The sequence below is a fragment of the Hyperolius riggenbachi genome, chromosome 1, assembly GCF_040937935.1.
Source record: "Hyperolius riggenbachi isolate aHypRig1 chromosome 1, aHypRig1.pri, whole genome shotgun sequence".
Taxonomy (NCBI): Eukaryota; Metazoa; Chordata; class Amphibia; order Anura; family Hyperoliidae; genus Hyperolius; species Hyperolius riggenbachi.
Window position 1 is genome coordinate 463,337,147 of NC_090646.1, and position 23,290 is coordinate 463,360,436.

Here is a 23,290-nt window from a genome sequence, read left to right on the forward strand (position 1 = left end):
GCCAATGCTCCGCCCACCGACGCGTTTCACGCCCACATTGGGCGTTACATCAGGGTGTCCGCACAGATCACTACCACGCCGCTGTCCTCAGCCTTTTCCAGCTTCGCTACCAGGTCCCGTAACTTTGGCCAGTGGCGGCCAGTCTGAGAAAGCGCAATGCTGTGCAGTACTATTCTCTGCCGGAAAAAGACAGACAGAGAGAGCGCACCGGTACCGGAGCTGGAGAAGGCTGAGGCTGTTTTAAGAAATCAAACATTTGTTTTTAGCCTATAATTAACTCCTTTTATGATGCTAGCTTCACCCCAGTAGGGACAGTTGATGGAGGCACGAACTACCTATCTTAGCAATTAATTAATTTTGTCTTATAATCTTAAGAGCACTGAGCAACCCACGTTGTTACTTTTACATGCAAAGTGTACACAAGTATATTGGAGTGGTCACAGGAAATAGAGACTTATTTTCTGCCATTATGCGATATTTCAGAATTTGGCTGTCATATTATAAAGCTGACCGGTTAGTATGAACAATGCTTTAGATTAAACACAATAAATAAATACATACTTGTCCCATTACATCTTCATCATACGAGAGTGTGAGACCCAGATCACTAATATCTCCATCATAACGCTGCAAAACATTGTAGAAGCATATTGTCAAATCACAAGAAACCAGATACATTTCATTGTTATAACTGTTATGTTATATAGGATTTGCTGAATCTTCTGTGTTCTCTAAGGATGATCAGTTTAGGAAAGCCTTAGTAAATAACAATTATACAACGTAACAGTTATCTAAAACAGAAGGATCGCTACAACCACCACACACCTACTCTCTCAGGAGCAGGAAATCAAAAAGAGCCACAGACGTAGGATTGGATAAAGTGGTCCTGCTGCACCGAAATATAGCATAAAAATCCTATCTTTATTGAAGCATCTGTGGATATACAATGTCGCCGGCAAAGGAGCCGCCAGCGGGACCCGCAGAAGAATCAGGAGGACGGCGGGGGACCTTGCAGCCTACGGTGGGCTGGAGAAAGCCCCAGGTAAGTGAAAGTTTTGATTTTAATTACTGCTCGGGGTCCCTTTAAGGTCACACTCCATTAAGTTTGCACTAAAAAAAGTTTGAAAAAACTGAGGTTTTAGGTTATTAAAGTGGGAATCATTGGAGACTCCTGAAAACCTGACCTCGATATCTAAAAAAAGGGTCTGTTAGGTTTGCGACAGCTGCCTGGGTTATTTGAGAACCAGAGTGAGTGTTGCCTGCCATACTTTTTGGAATTATATAAGTATTGTGGAATGATATTGGAGCTACACTGGAAGCTTCTAATTCTAATAGGCTTTTTCCTTTTTAAAGCTAATGGGAACCTGTTTAAAAAAATAAATAAATCAGATACTCACCTAAGGAGAGGGAGGCTCTGGGTCCCATAGAGCATTCCCTCTCCTCTCCCCGCTGTTGTCCTGTTCCCCCTGTAGCGGTATTCGACCGTTTCGGTCAAATACCACTGTCTCCAGGCCGAAGGGAGGCTTCGGAAATGCTTCGGGAGCCCGAGTGCTCCCGAAGATGGGCCGCTATACACTGTGCACGCGCACCCTCTATGACGCATTCGCGTGTGCACCGCCTGTCTTCGGGAGGACTCAGCTCCCGAAGACTTCTGAAGTCCCCGCGGTTGTGGATGCGAACGGGGGAGACAGCGCAGCATGGAGGGCACCGGGAGAGGAGAGGGAAGGCTCATTAGGACCGAGCCTTCCCACTCCTTAGGTGAGTATCTGCTTTTTTTTTTTTTTTTTTAATTCACATTAGCTTTAAAGGAACTGAGAACACCTAGCTATTTTCCTTAGCAAGACCCATCTGCAAGGCTCCCTTATACAGATTTCTTGCATTTATGTAAACCAGTTCTGACTCCACTTTTATCATTTCTACGCAGCCAACTTCATCCATGTTCTTTCCAGTAAACTGTGTCAATGCTGAAGCTGCTTCCAAGCATCTCTGTAAAACCAGCCTTCTCTTTTACAGCCTTGATCCTGATGGCTGTAGCTCTTTTTTTTTATTCTGTCATGTGCTGGTTTGTTCCCAAGTAGCTTTCTCTGTGGCACTATCCAGCTGGCAAACATCAGTGACTATCTGCTCCCCCACCTTTTCTACAGCACACAAACAGTAAAGGCATATTTTAAGCAATGATTACATGCCACCAGGCTTCTGTCTGCAGCGCTGCTCACTTCTTCCTCAATGGAAGACTAGAGACAGAGGAACCCGGTGGTGCGTGATCATCCCCTGGAGCCCAGAAGTTTTTATTAAGACCCCCCCCCCCTGCCCCTGCAGGACATTTCTGCAATACAGGGTGGGAAAAGGTGGGAACCAAATGGAGAGAGAGGGATGATTTGGGCCTCCCTCCCTGCGGCTAAGTCCCCCCGCCCCCAGAGGAGAGGAAGGAAGAAGTCGGGCCTCCCCCCCTGCGACTGAGTGCCGCTGCTCCCCCTTTCTTCACTGCCCCCGGGTGGATACCTGCCTGGCCCGCCCCTAGAAACGGGGCTGGGTTGCTGCATGGGTAAGTCATGACAATGGTCACATGACCACAGGTTTGACAGACAAATTCAAAATATTTCTACGCCCCTATAATGTATGTGCCATTTAGGTAGTAGGTAGGAGCAATGGCCCTTTTGTAAAGATCATGGACATCTATTTTACAGTGGTCTAACACCCAGCATTTCAACTTTGCTTTAATAGATTGCTTACAGCTTAAAAACTGTTATGCCAGAATTTTTTTAAAGCAGAAATTCACTAAATAGTTAACACTCAGCATTTTAGTGCTGTATTCAGCTAGAATTCGGCTTCCCAGCAGAGATTTAGATACAAATGTATCATGTTTGGAATGTAAATAAGCAAAAGTCTCTCTAAGCACAGAGGGCGTCCCAGACAGGCTTTTCAGAGCTTTATTTACATTCCAAACCTGATACATTTGTATCTAAATCTCAGCTCGGAAGCGGAATCCTTAGCTGAATTCAGCTCTAAGATGCTGAGTTTTAACTATTCAGTGAATTTCTGCTTTAAAAAAATTCTGGCATAACAGTTTTTAAGCTGCAAGCAATCTATTAAAGCAAAGTTGAAATGTTGGATGTTAGACCGCTTTAAGTTATGATAAAGTCCTAATATTGCTCTAATTCAATTTACACTGACCTTAATGGATGTAAGGTTCTTATAGAACTCAGGGTCCAGGGAAGGCAGCTCATCCACGGAGCTATAGAAAATACTATGATGGTGTCCCAAGAGCTGGCTCAGGAAGAACGAAGCAAAGGGGACGTCTACTACAATACCCTGGAACAATAAATACAATTAGCTTATATTGATATGTTCTAAATGTTCTTTATTTTGTAGCAGCATCTCTGAAATGTAACTTACCTCATATACAGCCTTTCCCAACATCTTCCCTACAAACTCAAATAACTGGAGGTAATTCTCATGGATATAAGATGTAGGAGATGGGTATAATCGATCTCCAGTACTGGTGGTCTGCAATAACAGAGATAAAATAATTGTGATGAAATAAACATTGCCATAATGTATAGGCAAATATATGTGCTTCATGTACCACATACCTTAAATAGATTCAGGGCTGGATCAAACACCTTTTTTATGATTTCTTCTAAGAATTCCTTGAAAACACCATCTTGGTCTATTCCAGCTTCATCCATCCCCAGGTCATTGACAAATTTCACTCTAATGACCCCTTTCATTGCATTCTGTGACAGCTGTCTTAGCTGGTCATAACCATCCTGTAATGACATAGAAACGTGAAATAGAGTTTAGTTATAGTAATGCTAAGAATGGTTTCATCTCATTCATTCTCTACTTCCAGTATCCCTCCCACAACTACAACCAGTCTTCTTTAGCTATCCTTATAAATAGCAAGACATGTAAACATATAAAAATCAACAAAAATCATAATGCAGAGCGTCCAAATGGGGTGACACAAATAGCAGGTGATAATGAGACGCTCACTTTATAGTCTATGTGGAATAACCAAAAAGGTAAAGTAGTTATCACAAAATATAAGCCTACAATATCAAAGCTCTACTGCTGATAAAAGCATGTCATACTGTATGTACAAAGCATAGTCTTGTATGTATGAACAGAACACACCTCCAACATACGTGACCTCCTTATAGTGATGTGTGTAACATGGGGTGAGGCAGTATTCGTTTCCACTAAGCCTAACTTCTCCTTCTCCTTAGTGACGATATTACGGAATAAAAGTACTCTCTAGAAAATAGAAAACAGATATAAGACCTCAAAACGAAACTAGAGCAAGCTTGTGTTTGTACAAGGAGTATGGATACAGACTGTGCCACTTACATTTTTGTGTGGAATGACATGAGGGATGTATTGAAGCAACAGCTGGGCTCTCTTTCTCTCTTTGTCCAGTTCTTGAAAAAGCACCCCAGGTTTAAGATCCCTGGAAGATCAAAGGTGCATTACAGAACTGTACAATGCTCTAAATAGTTTAATAACCACTGAAAGATCACTAAGATGGATTGCCCTGCCCCTAAAGGTGTTCTACATTCTGGCTTGAGTTTTAAAGTGAACCTGGGGTGAAAATAAACTGATAAAACAATTATATATATATCCTCCTACTCCTAAAAAATGTCTTTTTTTTAAGTATCCCACGGTTCTCTTTCATATTTAAACATTTACAAAGTAGGTTGAATGTTTTACGGTCTCTAATCAGTGGCAACCTACTAAGTGTCCCAGAGTTAGAAAAGGTCAATAGTTCATGTATTTATCTCTCCCTGCCCTTAAAAGTTGTATTCTGCCAGGAAAACTTTTATGGCTGTAATCTGCTTATCAGTGATGTTTACTATATTCCTAACAAGGTACCGACAAGACAGAAGCTGTCACTTACATGCCTAGAAATTAACTCTTTCAGGCAGCAAAATAAAACAAGTAAAAGAGCCTGTTATTAATATGTTTTGTACTGTAAATGCACATATCGCCCCGGTTACACTTTAAGGCTAATTTCCACTCACTATTTTATTTTTATTACTATTTTTGTGTGTATTTCAGCAATGTGTATAGAATGCTGGAACATCAGAAGTGCATAGGTTGGACTGTTTGAGGTTCCCATTTCTGCACCGCACATTGTGATAATGCACTGCTGCATGCATTTTGGTCCACAGCCCGGTGGGATCAGCACTACAGTGGAAAGCAACACAGATGCCGTGTGTTTATGTACAAATACACAGCCACCTGCAGAAATATAGTGGAAACTAAGCCAAATCCATCCTTAAGTTGGTTTATTCCAACTTCCCCAGCTACCTCAACTATAAGCAAAATTATTATTCTTATTATAGTATATACAGGTAGTCCCCAGTTAATGAACGAGATAGGGACTGTAGGTTCGTTCTTAACCTGAACCTGTTCCTAAGTCAGAACATTGCGCCATCTCTGTCCCCTGTACCTCCTCTGTTTCCATCCTGGGCCTCCAGTGTTCCCCTCTGTGTCACCTCTTCCCTCTGTACCTGCTTATCCAAGTTTAAAAGCCATTTTCTTTGAATTTTTTTAAATCAATTTCTTCAAAAAAATTACTCAAAAAAGTCAAATTTAAAAATTATTTTTTTTGGCATGTTCCCATGGAAACACAGAATCCATGCCGTTCGTAAGTCGGGGACTACCTGTATTGTCTTATGGGTATGAAAGTTTGAAAAGGTTCTACTAGTTCACTATAGACTTATCAGACAGCTGAGTACATGGCAACCTGGGGAATAGAAAATGTCTGCAGCAGATAATGTTGTAAAATCTTTTATGGTACACATTTTACTAAATGTCAAATCCAATGAAGCTTAATAGAATCAATTATTTAATGATCAATCCATTGAAAGATCATGAAGTTAATTACAAGGTGAATGAAGTGTACTCGATCTAATGCAGAAGTTAGAAACTCCTGCTTCCCACACACAGCTAAAACCATAAGGTCCCATCTCTCTCAGATGCTCACCTCCTCTCTTCTCCTACTTGCAACTTTGAGAGAATTTTACATTGTGTACACAAAGCTCTAGGTTTCAGAATTTTTACATAACCCCTGATTTTACTACATTACACTTATTGCAATTGGTCCCTCTAGCAGTGCATGTGTTGTGACAACAGAGTAGGAGATGTCTGGACATGAGTGTACAACAAATGATTCTGCAGCGTTCGAGAAGACTCAGTCACAGCTGGCTGTCCCCAGTAGAGAAAAAGATTTATCTTATTATTCTCTATTGGTTAAAAACTGAACCGTTTAAAACTCATGTAATGCATATACCTGTTCCCAACACCTTTGCTTCTCAGTGGCCACAAATCAATGACTCTAAGGCTATTCATAAGTCAAAGCTTTTCTAAATTAGAACTTCCAATGATTTGTTACACATAAACCAAAGGCAACTGTAATCTTGTTACTAGCTCAAATAGGCTTTGCCCTTTAAAGGAGAACCTCAAGTTAGATGTATATAGAGGCTGCCATCTTCGTTCCCTTATAAACAATACCAGTTGCCTGGCTGTTATACTGATCTTTAGGCTTTAGTTGAGTTTAAATCATGGACCTGCAACAAGCATGCAGCCAGAGGAGTCAGAAAAAAATCAAAGCATCTGGTCTGCATGTTCATTCTTGGCCAGTGACTTCGTTTTAAAGGCGAAGTATCAGCACATACGTCAGGCAACCATCATTGTTTATTAGAAAATGAAGATGGCAATATCCGTATTCCTCTCACTTCACATTCCTTTAAAGGGAGACCTATACTGAAATTGTGCGTTTCCAACCATAGCCTAGGGCGATATCATAGGATTTCAAGTAGAAATGCAATATAGTTTTGTTAAATCTACACAGAAAATACTTTGATGGCTCTGACATATTCTATACAGTCCTGAAAGTGACAGAAACAGAATGCATGCAGAATGTACCATGAGGTGAAATGAATTCATTCCAACCCCCCCTCCCCCGCCAGGACAAGTGACTATATGGAATTATAGTTACATAATCTGCATGTTCTCCCAGTGTTTTTTTCCCAAGCACTCCCACATCCTAAAAAGCATAGCAGTGACTTAAGTGGCTTCCCCCAAAACGGGCATTAGTCTATGGTAGGGACTATGACTAAGATCGTGATTAGACTGTGAGCTCCTTTAAGGGGCAGTTGGAGAGAGGACTACGTACTCTGTAAAGTGCTGTGCAAGATGTTAGTGCTATATAACTAAATAATAATACCAGCTAACCACAAGCATGGTAACACAAATAAACCAGCAAGGGGTAACATGCATATATAGACTCACTTTCGCAGCCAATGGTCCTCTGGAGCAAATCTCCTGCGGCAATCTCTCTCATACAGGACCATTAGCCAGCCATGCACAGAATGAAAAAGCTCCAGGGTTTGTCCATTAGCATCCTCTGCAAATGAAAATTACATTGTACTATGGGCATGAAAGAAGTAAAAAGGCTATTTAATCATTTTCTGAATGTTCTGAATTGAGGATCTTACCCAGAATACTGTCCCAAACCATCTTGAACACAAAGGAGTTCAAAAAGGAAGAGATGGTGACAAGCTCTTCCACCTTGAAGGAAATCTGCTCCTCATACACCTCGATGTCATCCAAGATCCTGCCAAACAGAAGAAAAGGCTGTGATTATACTCGTTATAGATTAAAACTACCAACAATTCCAGATCAACCAAATTCCCAACCACACTCTTGCAATACCCTCACTATGGGTTCCTATTCATTTAGATCATGGGATGTACCTGAAAATCTGCAGTATGACATCTGTGTTGCTGCATTATCGGGTCTTGGGAATGAGCAATAACAATTTAGCACAAAGAAAAAGCATCCTAGAGGGTGCGGAGAGATCAAGCAGTGTATGCAAAGGTTAATTCACCTTAGCCACTAACTCTCTACAGATGCATTCCACGCTACACTCCAGCTTCTTATGCCTACCACCTTGTAAGCCGGTACCCCCTCTTTGAAAGCGGAAGTGTAGGAAGCTGGAAAGCAGCATGGAACGCATCGAATGGTAGGTGGCAACCAAGGTGAGTTAACACTTGTGTACACAGCTCGAACCTCCCCACACACACACTTCGATTTTTGCTAAATTGTTCTTGCTCATCCCTATTGAGGTATATCCATAACACAAGAATCTAGCTTGCATGTTTTAAGGTTGAAATGAACTAGCGTTTGAAGGACAACTGTAACGAGAAGGATATGAAGGTTGCCATGTTTATTTCCTTTTAAACAATACCAGTTTCCTGGCTAGTCCTGCTGGCCTATTTGGCTGCAGTAGTGTCTAAATCACACCAGAAACAAGCATACAGATAATCTTGTCATATCTTACAATGTCAGAAACACCTGATCTGATCTGCTGCATACTTGTTCAGGGTCTATGGCTAAAAGTATTAGAAGCAAAGGATCAGTAGGACAGCCAAGCCACTGGTATTACTTAAAAGCAAATAAATATGGCAGCTTTCACATCCATCTCATTACAGTTGTCTTTTAAAGCAGTGGTGGTCACTTTGCTAGATACAGAGGGCTTCAGTGTGGGATTAGACGTTAGATTATTTAGCTGTCCCATCAATGGTCCTGATGCTGTAATTATGAGCATTTACACAATGAAGTATGCTTTGATATAACAACTGTTGTCAAAGTACACAAACACATTTTGCTTTATAAACATACACTTAATTTATGACGCGGTGAAAAGTGAAAGGGTCACTTTACTATTCAGTCTGCAGTCATAAGTCCATACTGATAGTGAACTCACGTAATAAGGTGCCTGGAGCAATCACAGAACAGAACCAGCATGGCCAGCAATCTGCGGGACTCCTCTGTGTCATTATTCAAACACTCCAGGAACAGTTTCAGTCCTCCTTGTGGTCCCAGTTCACAAATAAAGGCCCAAAGCTTGGGAAGGAGATCATCTAGATAAGTAAGACCTAGTAACGAAGCAAAAGATTTGTGGCAATCCATGCTATTCATTATTAAGGGATGACAAGTTCAGCTGCTCCATTTGAAGACCGAATCGCTAAAATGGACACCATAAAAAATAACACTACCTTCAGATAGGAGCAGACAAGTGAAAAAAAAATGCCAAACATATAGGATTTTTTTTAGCTGTACTAAGCAATTATCTCATGTGTATGGGTGGCAGAAGATTGGCAATCTTGAATGCTGAAATGATCCAAGCTTACAAACCTGGTATGAGCTACAGGTTTTGGGATTTGAGGGCAGTTAGAGCATGCTTTCATGACTTCCCTATTACAGGCAACCTTCCATTCAGACTGTAGTCGAGACAAACATAGACATGTAAAGATTACTCTGCATATCTTCTACCCTCGAAACAGACCTACATTATACCTAGCATAAAATTAATAAGGCGTGTGTTACATAGTTAGCTTGATTGAAAAAAAGGCATTTGTCCATCAAGTCCAACCAGAAAAAATAAATAAAATAAAAAACCAACCTGAACCTGCACATATCCCAGTTCATTCAGAGAAGGCAAAAAACCTTACAAGCCCTGGGCCAATTAGCCTTAAAAGGGAAAAATTCCTTCCTGACTCCAGATGGCAGTCAGGTAAATCCCTGTATCAACTCTTCCAGGAAATACCTAAAACTGAGGCCTGGTACACACCAAAACCCGCTAGCAGATCCGCAAAATTCTAGCAGATTTTGAAACGCTTTTTCTTATTTTTCTGTAGCGTTTCAGCTAGCATTTGCGGTTTTGGGAAGCGTTTTTGGTGTAGTAGATTTCATATATTGTTACAGTAAAGCTATTACTGAACAGCTTCTGTAACAAAAACGCCTGCAAAACCGCTCTGAACTGCCGTTTTTCAGAGCGGTTTGCATTTTTCCTATACTTAACATTGGAGGCAGAAATGCCTCCGCAATCCAAAAAATGCCTCTCCCCGGGAGTATGTGTTTCAGCAAAACGCCTCCCGCTCTGGTGTGAACCACCCCATTGAGATACATTGACCAAGCGTATCCGCAGCTGCAAGCGGCTGCAAAAACGCCGAAAAACCCGCTCGGTGTGCACCAGCCCTTATAGCCATGGATGCCCTTCAATGCAAGGGCATCCACAGCGAGCATTACCAAATTACAATACTTGAGTACAAATGTTCTTGGGACAGGTCATTTAATTATATGTGGCTTTTGGCTGTCAAAACAATTATTTGGGATCATTTTGACTTTCAGTAAAGAGTGCCACTTCAGCTTGTCTGAGTTGGATGTGCTGTCCCACAGACAGGAGGGTGGAGTTAAAGAAAAATTCCATGCAGCCCCAAGTGATGAGGTGAAATATTGCATAGCGTGTGTGTGTGTGTGTGGGGGGGGAGGGGGCAACCCATCTAAACTTCAAATTAAAGAACACACAGCAGACCTATTGTTGACTATTTCAACACTGCCCTGCTATCCCTCAAAGGCAGTGAGCAATCCCTCCCAAGTGCCGTAATTAGCTTAAGGGCTAATTGCTGCATTGCTGCTACTTTGTTCCTTTCCAAGCTCCTATATACAGTACTAAAATTAGGCCTGTCAGAGCACATACAGTACATGGGCTACACAGTTTTAAACCTTGTACACACACAAAGTGGTTTTTGGCCGAGGTGACTGGGTCAGGGCCACCTCTGATGAAAGTCTAACGGGTGTATAGTGGCCCCTGACCTCCCTGGCAGATCAACTTGGCTAAACACAGGCCAGCAGTATTACTCTCCTACTCCCCCCCCCCCCCCTCCTCCAGCAATATGCCTCTCTGTCATGGCACTGGCCCGCCTCCCATCTCCGTACCAAAAGGACTGTACAGAGCTCGACCCTGAACTGTCCCCTGAGGGATCAAGTCCCAATCCCTATGCGCAACAGTCCTTGTATATGGCTTAAGTTTATAGGAACCAGACTAACCCGAATTAGGTAGAAGTGATGTGGCCCAAGCGCTAAAGATAGTGACAGAAGCCTATCAGGGAGAGGGGCCACACCACCAACCACCTATGGAAAATAGCAGTGGGAAACAACAAAACTAGCAAAGCAGTGCTGAACTAGTAGGGCTTTTACACGATAAGAGCTTAATTTGCCCATTATCATTGAACAGATGCAGAGATAGTTATAGATTGTCTTATTTAGTTAAATTGTCTGAGCAAACTATAAAAGCATTCATTCCAATAATACTCAACTGTGATACAGAACACAGCTGCCCCCATTGTAATTGCCCTACTGATTTCAGTATCAAACAACTTTGGGTAAAAATCAACTATAGTTAGATACAATAGTCTTGTATCTAGCTAAAGTTGCAAAAATAAAATAAAATGGTTCATAAGGATAAGATTTATGATCATGTTAATAAGATTGTACCAACCAGTGAGGATCTGTAATCGGATTTGCGTGAGAGTAGTAAGTGCGGTCTGGTATAGAACACAGATATTGCATACTTTCTGGACTTCTTGCGAGTCCACTCTTTTGCCCCCAATAGGCTTCAGGATATGACGCACAGAGGCAGACTTCTGGAATGCTCTTTTGAATAAATCTGTGAAAAAAACACAGTAGAAAATAGACATTGCTGTCAATTACTGTACACATTCAAAATAATGTGAATAAGAACTATCAGGAGGGGAAAAGTTATATTCAGTTAAAACTTAATAAATATTATAGAAGAATCTTCACTGCTCAATCAAAAACTGTCAGCAATGAGCAGAAGGACCAAGAGACAGAGGCCTGTATCCTATTAACTTTTCTCCTGAGTATTCTCCAAGGAGATATTTTCAAACCTTACGAAAAAAAATACCTTTAAAGTTAACATCTGAGCAAAATAAAAAAAGATCTACTTACGTGGGGCTTCCTCCAGCCCCTGGCAGCCGTCCTGTGCCCTCATCGCAGCTCCACTCCTAGGCGGTGGCCCGGGGTCACCTCCGTAACAGATGCCGACCTCGCCAGGTCGGTATCTTCTGTGCCTCTTGCAATCACGCTCATGTGGTCTGGAGTGTTCTGCACAGAATGCTCTAGGCTACGTGATCGCAGTCATGAGTAGCGTGGCCACTCGCTTGCTCATGTGCAGTGGATGCTGGTCGGCATCTGCAACAGAGGGGACCCCGGGCCACCTGCTGGGAGCGGAGCTCCGGCGAGGGCACAGGACGGCTGCCAGGGGCTGGAGAAATCCCCAGGTAAGTAGATTTTTTTTCTATTCACCCCAGATCTTCCCTTTAAAGATCCCAACATGCAAGAAAATATTCAAATTTAGTTTCATATCACTTCATTACCTACTCTTTAGTACTTTTTCAATTGCAAAGTGCTGAAAAGCTTATTTTTAGAGAAGATGAAAAATTATCTCTTCGGGAAAAATGTGAATTAGAGAAGGGCCAGAGAACGAATGCGAAAGTAAATGACTCCAACAGGCATACTACGCAACAGTGTTACAGACAATTACTGCAAAATGTTGTTATTTTAAAATGAAGGAGTTAGCACACTAACAGTGTAAATGTGTTATATACTAGGCTGCTATCATTAAAGGACGGATAGTTCTGCTATGTCATTCATTTAACCATGAGCATCAATCTCGGCTTAAGCAGTGAGCTTACTCTTCATAGGCAGGTTGTTCTGTGGTGATGAGCTTGGTGTGGCCACAACAAACACCTCGTGATTTTCTGCAAGTTTCTTGCTAAGGACTTCCCGGAACAATATTCGGATCATGCGAACACCCCAAAGATGCTGGAGCTGTTTGGTGAGTAAAGGCATTGACTCGTTGAGACTGTAAAAAAAGATATAAGACATTTACTTCCATGGGAAAACAACTGTTACTACCTTTTTGGAAAGGAGAGACTAAACTTTGAGGCAGGGAACACACTTTTCTTTCAGTTTTCTGCGCGTTTTTCTGCATACTTTTTCTGCACACTCAGTGTGTTTCTGAGCAGGAAAGCGCGCACTTTTTTTCACAGCAGCTGATGTAATTGATAGAGAAAACTGACAAAATGTGCAGAATCATCATGCAGAATGTCTGTTTATTTTTCTGCGTGCGAACAACAAGTGTGAACTAGCCCATTGATTAACATGAGTACTCAGTTTTTCTGTGCAGAAAACGTGCAGGAAAACAGTCAAGTGTGTTCCCTGCCTGAAGAGTAAACCAAGAAACAGGGACAGTACAGATTTAATGGATGAAGTAGAAGGGGCAGTGAAATAAAGCATAGAAAAATCACAAAAAATGACATGTTGGTTAAAGTAACTCTGAACACAAGCATCAAGACTATCTATGAATAGTGTAGGTGTTGTGCTGGTGAGTGACCAATTGACTTTACCACTGATGTGTGAGTTCCCAAGAGCACAGGATCTATGTGACCACAGCTGCCAAAGTATGATGGACTTGGCAGCCTAGTACCCACCAGGCTGTATTCAAGGGAGACTAACAGTGGTAGAGACAACAGGCCACACCACAATTAGGAGAATACTCATAGTTAGAGTAAGATCCGGGTCAGTAGGCAGGCGGCAATTGCACTATCGATCGATCTTCAGGCCGAGTTGGTCCAGGCGGCAAGTCAATTTAAAAGAGTGTAACAATTCAGGTCAGGGCTGGCAGTAGACAATACAGAACCGTGGACAATTCGGGTCGGGCAGGCGGCAGACAGCAGCAGAACGAGGAAAAACTCTGTCAATAATGAGGAGTGAACAGCAGGAATGGTCAAACAAGCCGGGTAAAGATGAGATCAAACAACGGAGACACAGAGTGCAGGATACGCTAATGTACACCAAAACTGACAAAGGTCTCATTGGAGCCTCAGTGCAAGGTGCATTTTATAGGCCAAGGCTAACTCTTTTGAAGCAAAAACACGAACGGCAAGTCCAGCGCATGCATACGCAAAACTTTGCATTACACCACGCGCTTGCAAACACCCCCAGCCACAGGGTACATGCCACAGCAGGTGACACTTGCGTGCACAGCGTCATCTGGCCACCCGAGCATTACAGGACCCGAATAGCAAGGACCAGTAACGTCCATGTGAGACTGACAGTAGGGAAACATAAATAGAGCGTTTACAATAATGTAATTTCCTGTAACTAGGATTTTATTATACACAAATAATTAAAGAGTGCTAAGTGGCGTATCGGGGGATGGGGGACGACGTGAAAAGGGAGTAGCCATCCAATAACTAAATATGTCTAGGGGGGGCAGGAATTTGACCTTAAAAACCACAAGGGAAAAAACTAGGGCATTTGTGGGACAAGCTAAGGAAAAGTTTTGTGCTACTTTAGTCTTTAGGAGATTGCCCAGTCCTGGGCATGGTATGCAGGTACCTACATTTGGCTCTGATATACAAAACAAACAGTAGCGTTACATGTAACACACACTTAATTCATTTCTAAGACTGCAGGAATTACTCACGGATTATTCTGTGTTCAGTGTCACTTTAACAACAAAAAAGCTATTCCACGGTGACCTCCTGTATGGAGTCAACATACCCATAATCCACTGTCTGGGAGAACCAGCCCAGCACAGGATGCCAGTGTGTGAGGTTGGATTTCTTCTGAGATACATATTGCTGGCAGTAGGATAACATATTAGTAAGGACGCTGACAAAGTGACCAGTTTCTTCCTCCAGCACTTTTTCAGTAAGGTGACCGAGGTGAATAAGGTTGCCTATAAAAATTGAATGATACTGATCTGAATAAGAGTGGCAGGAGTATTTCACTTAAAGGTTTGTCATGCCTGGCTTATGAAACTTAATTCTACATTAAAGTGGACTTGAAGTCTGTATGCACATTCTCCATTCTAGCAAAAAACATTAGGGGTCATCAATAGGAAAATCATTTCTACAGCTTACCACTCTTCTGTAAATGTAAAGCTTATTTTTCAAAAAATTAAAAAATAGTCATAGTATCAGTGTATAGTGTTCATTTAAAAATGACCAACCCATTTCATATGGCCCCCAGCTATGACTTTCCAGACATGCAAATTATGCAACTTTGTAACCATAGCAACAGGACAAAAGTCTTCTTCTACTTTAGTGCTTGGAAAAATGCTCACATTTAATAGGACTTTCGAATGTGAAAATTCTGTTTGCCAAGGTTAAATTGATTATTTGCAAACATTCCCTTTGTACAACTTCTATTATTAGTTTAGATAAGCTTGCTGCAGTGAACTAACTGTGAGATGGAGGTGCCCAGGGTATAAAATAATTATAACTTAAAAAAGGAGTGCAGGCATTCACCTACCCCATAGAAGATGTGAACAAGATAAAGAGTTAAACATTTATTTGGAAAACCCCATATCTAGTAGTTCTATAACCACTTAATTAGATTATCCTTGTGAACATTATGACCGGACGGTATTTATTGCCTCATTTCTTCATAATGTGTGACCAGGCAATGCTTATTGGATTCATGAGGCAAAGAAAAAAATCAGATTTACTTATCTGGGGCTTCCTTCAGCCCCTAGAAGCCTATGGCTTCAATTCATCAAAGGGTGTTCGATAACAAAATCCCAGTCCTTAAAATACTGCATTCGGTATTTTACACTTCACTGTGCTAATTCATCAATATTTTCACACATGTGGTAGAGGTTCGTTAAGTTACCAAACTACTAGGCTTCAATTCATCAAAGGCTGTTCGATAACAGCAGAGTGGTGCAGAGCAGCTTGGAATGTCCCTGTGTTGTTACAAGCTGATTACAATAGAAGGCATCCAGACATCCCTTTAGATGTAAACATGTGTTATATTTACTGTTATTTATACTGCCTCTGCTGCTCTGAATCTGTCCATCAGTGTTTCTTAACATTTTACTTATTTGCCACAACGTAGATGAACTTCCTGGAGACATTACAAATGCCATGCTTGGTGATTTCACCACCAGGATCTTTGCATATTCAAACAGGGACTCAATGGGTTACGCCACCGAAGGGTGCCTGGAAAATATCTTTTGTCCCGTTCTCTCTGCTCACTGCCTGGGGGGTCTGAAAGCTTGTGTGGAGAAGCCTGTGTGACCTATCAGGGGCACTTGCAGGAAAACAGGGGCTGTTTCTATTGGCTACCTGCTCCTGTTAATCATGAAAACATTCACACAGAAGGCTTTTGAAGCCTGTAATGACAGGGGAGAGCTGGAGATAATCACCGAATGGGTTAGCGAATGTGGTAACCTTGATGAATTGACATTTACTGACATTTGCTGACATGTGTTGAGCACATGTTGGTAATTTATCTCATTGCTCTCTCATTTCAGCTTCTCATTCGGTAACAGCTTTGATGAATTAACATTTTCAAAAGTGTTCCGTTAAGTCAGCTGTTTTCAGCATTATCGAATGCGGTAATGCTTGATGAATTGAAGCCCATGTGTCCCTTGCCGCAGCTCCCCTCTGTAGTGGTAGCCAACCCAGCAAAGTCTGCGGACGCACCGCTACAACAGAGGTGCTGCCCCTGCACAGAACGCTCCCAGCCATCCTTTAAAGTACACCTGAACTGAGAGGAATATGGTGGCAGACATATTTATTTCCTTATAAATAAACAATACTAGTTTCCTTGCTATCCTGCTGATGTCTCTGGCATCACTAGTGTCTAAATCACACAAGGGAAACAAGCATGCAGCTAATACAGTTAGAATTCAGTCAGAAACACCCGATCGGCATGCTTGTTCAGCGTCTGAGAGTATTAGCGACAGAGGATAAGAAAGTCAGCCAGGCAAAAAAAAATACTTATGACAGCCTCTATATCCCTGTAAGTTCAGGTGTACTTTAACACTTCATATCTGCAAATTGTGTGACTAGGCAGAGTTTTTCAAATAAGATCTGCAAATTCTGTAACAAGGCAGCATGCAGTCCTCACATCTTGCTGCAGTAATCTTTAGTAAAGCTTATAGTTGAGCTGGGAAAAAAATGTATTTTCTTCACAAAAAAGTGTACATTCTCTTTATTCTGGGGTTCTTCATTCTATATAAGTATAACTAACTGTACATTTATCCTGTTTTTTATTGAAGTCCATTTGGTCTTGATTTGTACCTTCTATCTTTGTGCAGAAGCAGACATTTCAAAGAATGATTACCTAGCAAGCATAGGGTATGGCTTCCTTCCAAGCATATGCACACATCTCTGCACTGTTCCTCCCGACTCAAGAACAAGACGAATTTATGAAACAGCCCATTAGACTCAATCACAGCCATTCTCTAAAAGAAAAGAAATAGACAAGGAAGAAGGAAAGAAAGTTATTATGTGTTCCTATTTACTGTATATTGACCTACACACTTAATACATCCACCATGGCGGATTTTAGATAGTAGGACTTACATCTGGAGTGAGGATACAAAGGTGAGAAATAAGAGCTGGTACTGACATGATGTGGATCAGGAATGAGCGGAGAAGATTGTCAGAAAACTGGGCAGCCAACACGGGACTGGGGAAAAAGCAAATTACAATCTATTGTGAAAAACAAACATATTTACTATACTATACATTTACTATAATAAAATAAGTCAATGATCATCAAGAGTAAGAACGAAAACTCTGAAAATCTGCAGTTTCATACAGATGCCAGATCTGAATTGTTATGATTGTTCTGCCTTTAATATTTAATCTGTTCAGTTAAAAAAAGAAAAGAAAGTTACATACTAACATTAGTAGGGGGAAGCCTCTGGATGCTTCTATCATCCTTCTGCTGCCGGCTGGGACCCTCTGTGCTTCCGTGCTCCCATTTGAATGCCCTGCGCAGGCTATATTTTGTGCCTGTGCAGCGCTGTCACGCTTCTAAACACATGGTAGCCCAGCCGTGAGCAATATTCAACTTTAATGTTGAGTATCCTTTAGTGAATCACAGTGCACGAGGGGTCCAGAGGTTTTCCTCTACTGAGGTAAGTAACATGTTTTGGGGTCGGGGGGGGGGGGGGGGGGGGGGGGTTAGAGGACTACAGGTACCCTTTACATTTTTGTTTCAACTCTTTAGGTGTGACGTGTTACTCAGGGATTTCAAGAGTCTTATTCTTTTCCCCCCATAATGTTAAAATGTTATGCTGGATTTATGGAGTGATTGGGCCTAAATTGTGTAAGGTGAAGGTTAGAAACTACAGCTGTGTAATTTAACTCTCAAGGCTACTTGTTAACATGCTCTAATAGGTCTTTAATTACAGAACTGTTCAATAAATAAACGGTTTTCCTTCAATTTTGTTAGACAACTGAAATCTTTATCACATCACTCTGGTCAGGACATATTTTCATTCAGTCATGGACACAATGGGGTAAGATTAGAACCTTTCTAGGCTTGTTTTGCTGCCGGTGTCCCCATTTTAGAGATCACCTCAGCAGGACATGAATGACTTTCCAATGGCAGTACAAAGGAAATAAAAACACCTTCTAAACAGAGATAAAAGAAGAATTTTACCACGATAATACTCCGACCAGGTCCTTATTACCTTCATTATTACTGGAGAGATTCACCAGCTTCATGCTCAATATTGATAATCAAGTCCATTAAACAAACTTGAAACCCTACACAAAAGTTTCACCTGTTCCTAAATCTATTGAATACTAGCACAAAATATGTGGGTAGAGTTCCACACTAAGGAATCCAAGCTGTGAAGTGTTGGAAAGGTTTTTTGTGTACAAATCTGCCCAGTAAACAGCTGAAAACATGAGAGCTCTCTCTCTGAAGCTTACCGCAATGCTAGTGAGAACACAGCTGTTAAAGTGGCTTTGGAAAGAGATGGGCGTGAACGTGCCAGTCCATTAGTGAGAAGGATCTGCAGAAAATAATAAATATCATCACATGCATTTCTGTGCATTTCTACATTAACAGTTATCAACACAAGGAAGAGATGGCAATCCCTATACATCCAAACAAGCAGAGATTATTATTGTTGCAACGCCCGACAATTAGATTACCTTAACGCCCTACTAAATCTAGATTAAAGTAGAAAGTAAAAACAAGGCTAGCAATGACTAATCCAACGCTGCTCTTACTATCCTTCACCACTATTTTGTGATGGTCTTAGTGTGGTTTCCTCCCCCTACCAGATGCCTGTCTTCCATGCCTAGAGTATGTTGCTGCTGTGTAGCCTCCAAAAAGTTAACCTAACTATACATTCTAGGTAAACGTTGTTACATATGAACAATTCCCAATGAACGACTGCTATCTGAGAACAATGTGAAGCACAATGATTCTAAACACTGCAATAACACAGTCATCCCCAACCTTGTGGAGGTGACTCTGTAGAAATGAGCATGTATGCGGCACTGGTAGCAGAATTAAAGGATACCACAACTGACATGTGGCATAATGAGATAGACATGGGTATGTACAGTGCCTAGCACACAAATAACTATGCTGTGTTCCTTTTTTTCTTTCTCTGCCTGAAAGAGGTAAATATCAGGTATGTAAGTGGCTGACTCAGTCCTGACTCATACAGGAAGTGACTACAGTGTGACCCTCACTGATAAGAATTTCCCCTTTTTTTATCGCTTTCTTGCTCTCAGAAGCCATTTTCTTCTAGGAAAGTGTTTTATAGTTGGAATTTCTTATCAGTGAAGGTCACACTGTAGTCACTTCCTGTCTGAGTCAGGACTGAGTCAGCCACTTACATACCTGATATTTACCTCTTTCAGGCAGAGAAAGAAAAAAAGGAACACAGCATAGTTATTTGTGTGCTAGGCACTGTACATACCCATGTCTATCTCATTATGCCACATGTCAGTTGTGGTATCCTTTAAGGCATGCAAGGTTTATGGGGACTTTCTTTCAAAGTTCATGCAGAGAAGCCATGTATGGGAACTTCAAACGTTTGTTTATGATCTAAAAATCCCAGCTAGGTCAACATCTGCAAGGAGTTTGTATGTTCTCCCCGTGTCTGCATGAGTTTTCTCCGGGCACTCCGGGTTTCCTCCCATATGCCAAAAACATACAGATAAGTTAATTGGCTGCCCCTAAATTTGCCCTAGACTATGATACATGCACTATACGATACATACATAAACATAGGACTATGGTAGGGACTAGATTGTGAGCCTCTCTGAGGGGCAGGTAGTGACAAGACAATATACTCTGTACAGCGCTGCATAATATGTCAGCACTATATAAATACTTAAAGAGACACTGAAGCGGAAAAAAAATTATGATATTATGATTTGTATGTGTACTACAGCTAAGAAATAAAACATTAAGATCAGATACATCAGTCTAATTGTTTCCAGTACAGGAAGGAGTTAAGAAACTCCAGTTGTTATCTCTATGCAAAAAAGCCATTAATCTCTACGACTTTCAAAGCAAAGTCGTGGAGAGGGCTGTTTTTTGACTTTTATTATCTCAACTGTTAGTGAACTATTTTCTTTTTCTCTGCCAGAGGAAAGGTCATTAGTTCACAGACTGCTCTGAAAGAATCATTTTGAATGCTGAGTGTTGTGTAATCTGAACATATAGAATGATGCAATGTTAGAAAAAACACTATATACCTGAAAATAAAAATATGAGAATATTTTTTTTGCTGCTAATCTTCTAGTAATTATTCATAGTACACAACCAATTCATTATATCATATATTTTTTTTCGCTTCAGTGTCTCTTTAAATAAAGACATGAATAAACTATATTTTAACATGAACAATTACTGCCCAAACAGATACACCAGAATAAATTGTTTGTAATGCCAGAGAACTGTAGTTGTTCATCATGTTTTCACATCACTAATAAGCAATTGTCTACTGACTAGTTATGGATTTTCCATTTCTTAGGACTTTTGTCAAGAGTGTGTACAAGGGCAAAGAGTGGGAGATAGGATCACCAAAACTAGATAGCTGCATACAGTTCCAGGTCTAAAGATACAGGCACACTCCTGGGAAGACATGGAAACCACACACCCCACAATCTACAGAACACAGTATCAAGGAGATGTAACAAATACAGTACTGCCCAACTAGCCAGCAGGTCATGTTTGTACTTAAATTCAGGTTTGGCAGGATTTTAATTGAAATGAACAGGTTTAGGTCCTAATTAGGTCACGAACATTATCTCAGAACACTAAAGGCACGGAATATTAAGATCCGCTCTGTGTACTAATTGTATAATGTTAATCTAATCAGATTGCATAATGTTAATTTGATCAGATTACGTTTTTGCCTGCTTCCAATTACTAACTACAAGCTGGAATGCTAAGCTGTATAATTAGCACGGGTACTGAGGTGTTCTATTTTCTGATTCAAATTCAAAATGATTTATAAAGGAAGTTAACGGGTCTGGTTTTTTAATAGACTCCAATGAATACCTATGGGAAAATCTGCATCAGAAAAATCGCGTTTAGTGGAAACAGGCCCATAGGCTTTCATTGGAGTCAGTTTTTCTGCATCCATTCTGCATCCAATCTGCCTGCAGTGGAAACAGGCCCTAAGGCTATAACAGGAAACATCTGTGCAGAAACATTTAAAAAAAAAACTTAACATAGCTCGAAATAGAATTTATTGTATGTTCTAGTAATGTGTGGAAGAAGGTAAAACTTCAACCAGGTTCTTATTACGTCCTGTATTAAACCAATTTTACATGTGCAGGTAATTCACTAACTCTGGTGCGTTCGTCTTCTTGTACTTGGGGGCGCGAGTACCAGTACTTTTAAAGGCTGCCCGAAGACCAAGCTGGTCACACAAGTTCAACAGGGGGGCGGACCAATGACCAGAAAGGCTCTATGGTATCCAAAGCCTTCTCTCTACACATAACTATGCATCAAACCTGACGCGAGCTTCCTCACTTCAAGTTTGCTTTAAAGTTAACCCGAGGTGAAAATAAACTGAAGAGATAAGCAATATTTATCCTCTTACGCCTAAAAATGACTTTTTAAAGTATCCCAGGGTTTTATATTTAAACAATTAGAAAAGTAGGTTAAATGTTTTACTGTGTGTAATCAATGGCAGCTCAGAGTTAGAAAAAGGTCAATAGTTTATGTAATTATCTCTCATAAGTTGAATTTTGCCAGGAAACCGTTTATGGCTGTAAGTTGCTTATCAGTGATGTCTACTATATTCCCAACAAGGTACCAACAAGACAGAAGCTGTCACTTCCATGCCTAGTAATTAACTCTATTAGGCAGCAAAATAAAACTATTAAAACAGCCTGGTTATTAAAGGGAACCAGAGGGCCCAGAAAAAAGATTCTATACATACCTGGGGCTTCCTCCAGCCACATACGCACGGATCGCTCCCACGCCGCCCTCCTCCGCTTCCTGTATCCGGCGGTACCGGGTCCCGTAGTTTCGGCCAGTCGGCGGCAGCACGCGGACAATTGTCCGCATCACAGAGGCTCCCGGCATACCCGTACGCGTGCAGCTGCATACTGCGCAGCCGCACGCGTAAGGGTATGGAGGGAGCCCCTGCTCATGCGGACAATTGGCCGCGTCCGCCGGAAGTGACGGGACCCGGTACCGGCGGATCCAGGAAGCGGAGGACGGCGGCGTGGGAGCGATCCGTGCGTATGGGGCTGGAGGAAGCCCCAGGTACGTATAGAATCTTTTTTCTGGGCCCTCTGGTTCCCTTTAATATGTTTTGTACTGTACATACACGTTTATCTCATAATGTCACATGTGGCCTCGGGTACACTTTAAGTGCCTGGCTGACAAATGTATTGTCCTTAACATATCTAGGCACGTCTGATAAAACAACATTGTATGTTGATGACAATTGGTGCCAAAAGCTCCCTAAATCAAAAAACAGGAACCTTCAACTTGCCTGAGAACTCAGGTTAATTCCATGTATGGGGTTGCTGTGACTGTGCTGAAATATTACTCTTTTTAAAGTAACAGAAAGTGGTATGTGCAGAAAAAAAACATCTGGATAGAGTTTCTTAAACTTTGTGAACAATTCTTATTCCATTATAGCATTCAGCTATAAAGTCTAAAAAAAAAAAAAATTAAATCAAGTGACTGTAATCTCGAGTTAACAAACAAGATAAGCACTGTAGGTTTGTTCTTAACCTAAATCCGTTCTTAAGTCAGAACACTGTTCCATCTCGGTCTCCAGTGTCCCCCTCTGTTCCTCTCTGCCCCTTCTGTGCCTTTGTCCCCTACAGTGTCTTTGTCTCCCTCTGTGCCTTTCTGCCCCCTCTGTGCCTCTGTCCCCCAGCCTTCTAGACATACCCCCACAGCAGCACTTAACTCACCTCCCAGCCCGAGTCCAGCGATTTCAGTCTATCCACTCCGCCTCCTGCTCGCTCTAGTGTACAGTGCTGCTTCCTGTAGGTCAAGTAACATACAGGAAGTAATGCCATGCACTACAGCAAGCAGATGGCGGAAAGAGGAGGACAGACAGCGTTGGACTCCGTTCAAAGGTGAGATCTGCACTGCTGCTGCAGGTGACACA

General features: G+C 41.4%; 1 protein-coding gene across 2 annotated transcripts in view; it reads right to left on the reverse strand.

The window, feature by feature from the left end:
• UBE3B (ubiquitin protein ligase E3B) overlaps positions 1-23,290 on the reverse strand; it is a 75,018-nt gene that overhangs the window by 11,784 nt on the left and 39,944 nt on the right. For both annotated transcript variants that reach the window (XM_068271480.1, XM_068271481.1), the window contains 15 exons: positions 18,615-18,697; positions 17,253-17,358; positions 17,011-17,131; positions 14,440-14,617; positions 12,567-12,736; positions 11,351-11,518; positions 8,774-8,945; positions 7,503-7,621; positions 7,297-7,411; positions 4,351-4,450; positions 4,138-4,257; positions 3,594-3,770; positions 3,397-3,507; positions 3,175-3,312; positions 562-627 (listed from right to left, as the gene is read on the reverse strand). In XM_068271480.1, coding sequence (XP_068127581.1) covers positions 562-627; positions 3,175-3,312; positions 3,397-3,507; positions 3,594-3,770; positions 4,138-4,257; positions 4,351-4,450; positions 7,297-7,411; positions 7,503-7,621; positions 8,774-8,945; positions 11,351-11,518; positions 12,567-12,736; positions 14,440-14,617; positions 17,011-17,131; positions 17,253-17,358; positions 18,615-18,697 — 1,944 coding nt within the window. The remainder of the gene's footprint in view (positions 1-561; positions 628-3,174; positions 3,313-3,396; positions 3,508-3,593; positions 3,771-4,137; positions 4,258-4,350; positions 4,451-7,296; positions 7,412-7,502; positions 7,622-8,773; positions 8,946-11,350; positions 11,519-12,566; positions 12,737-14,439; positions 14,618-17,010; positions 17,132-17,252; positions 17,359-18,614; positions 18,698-23,290) is intronic.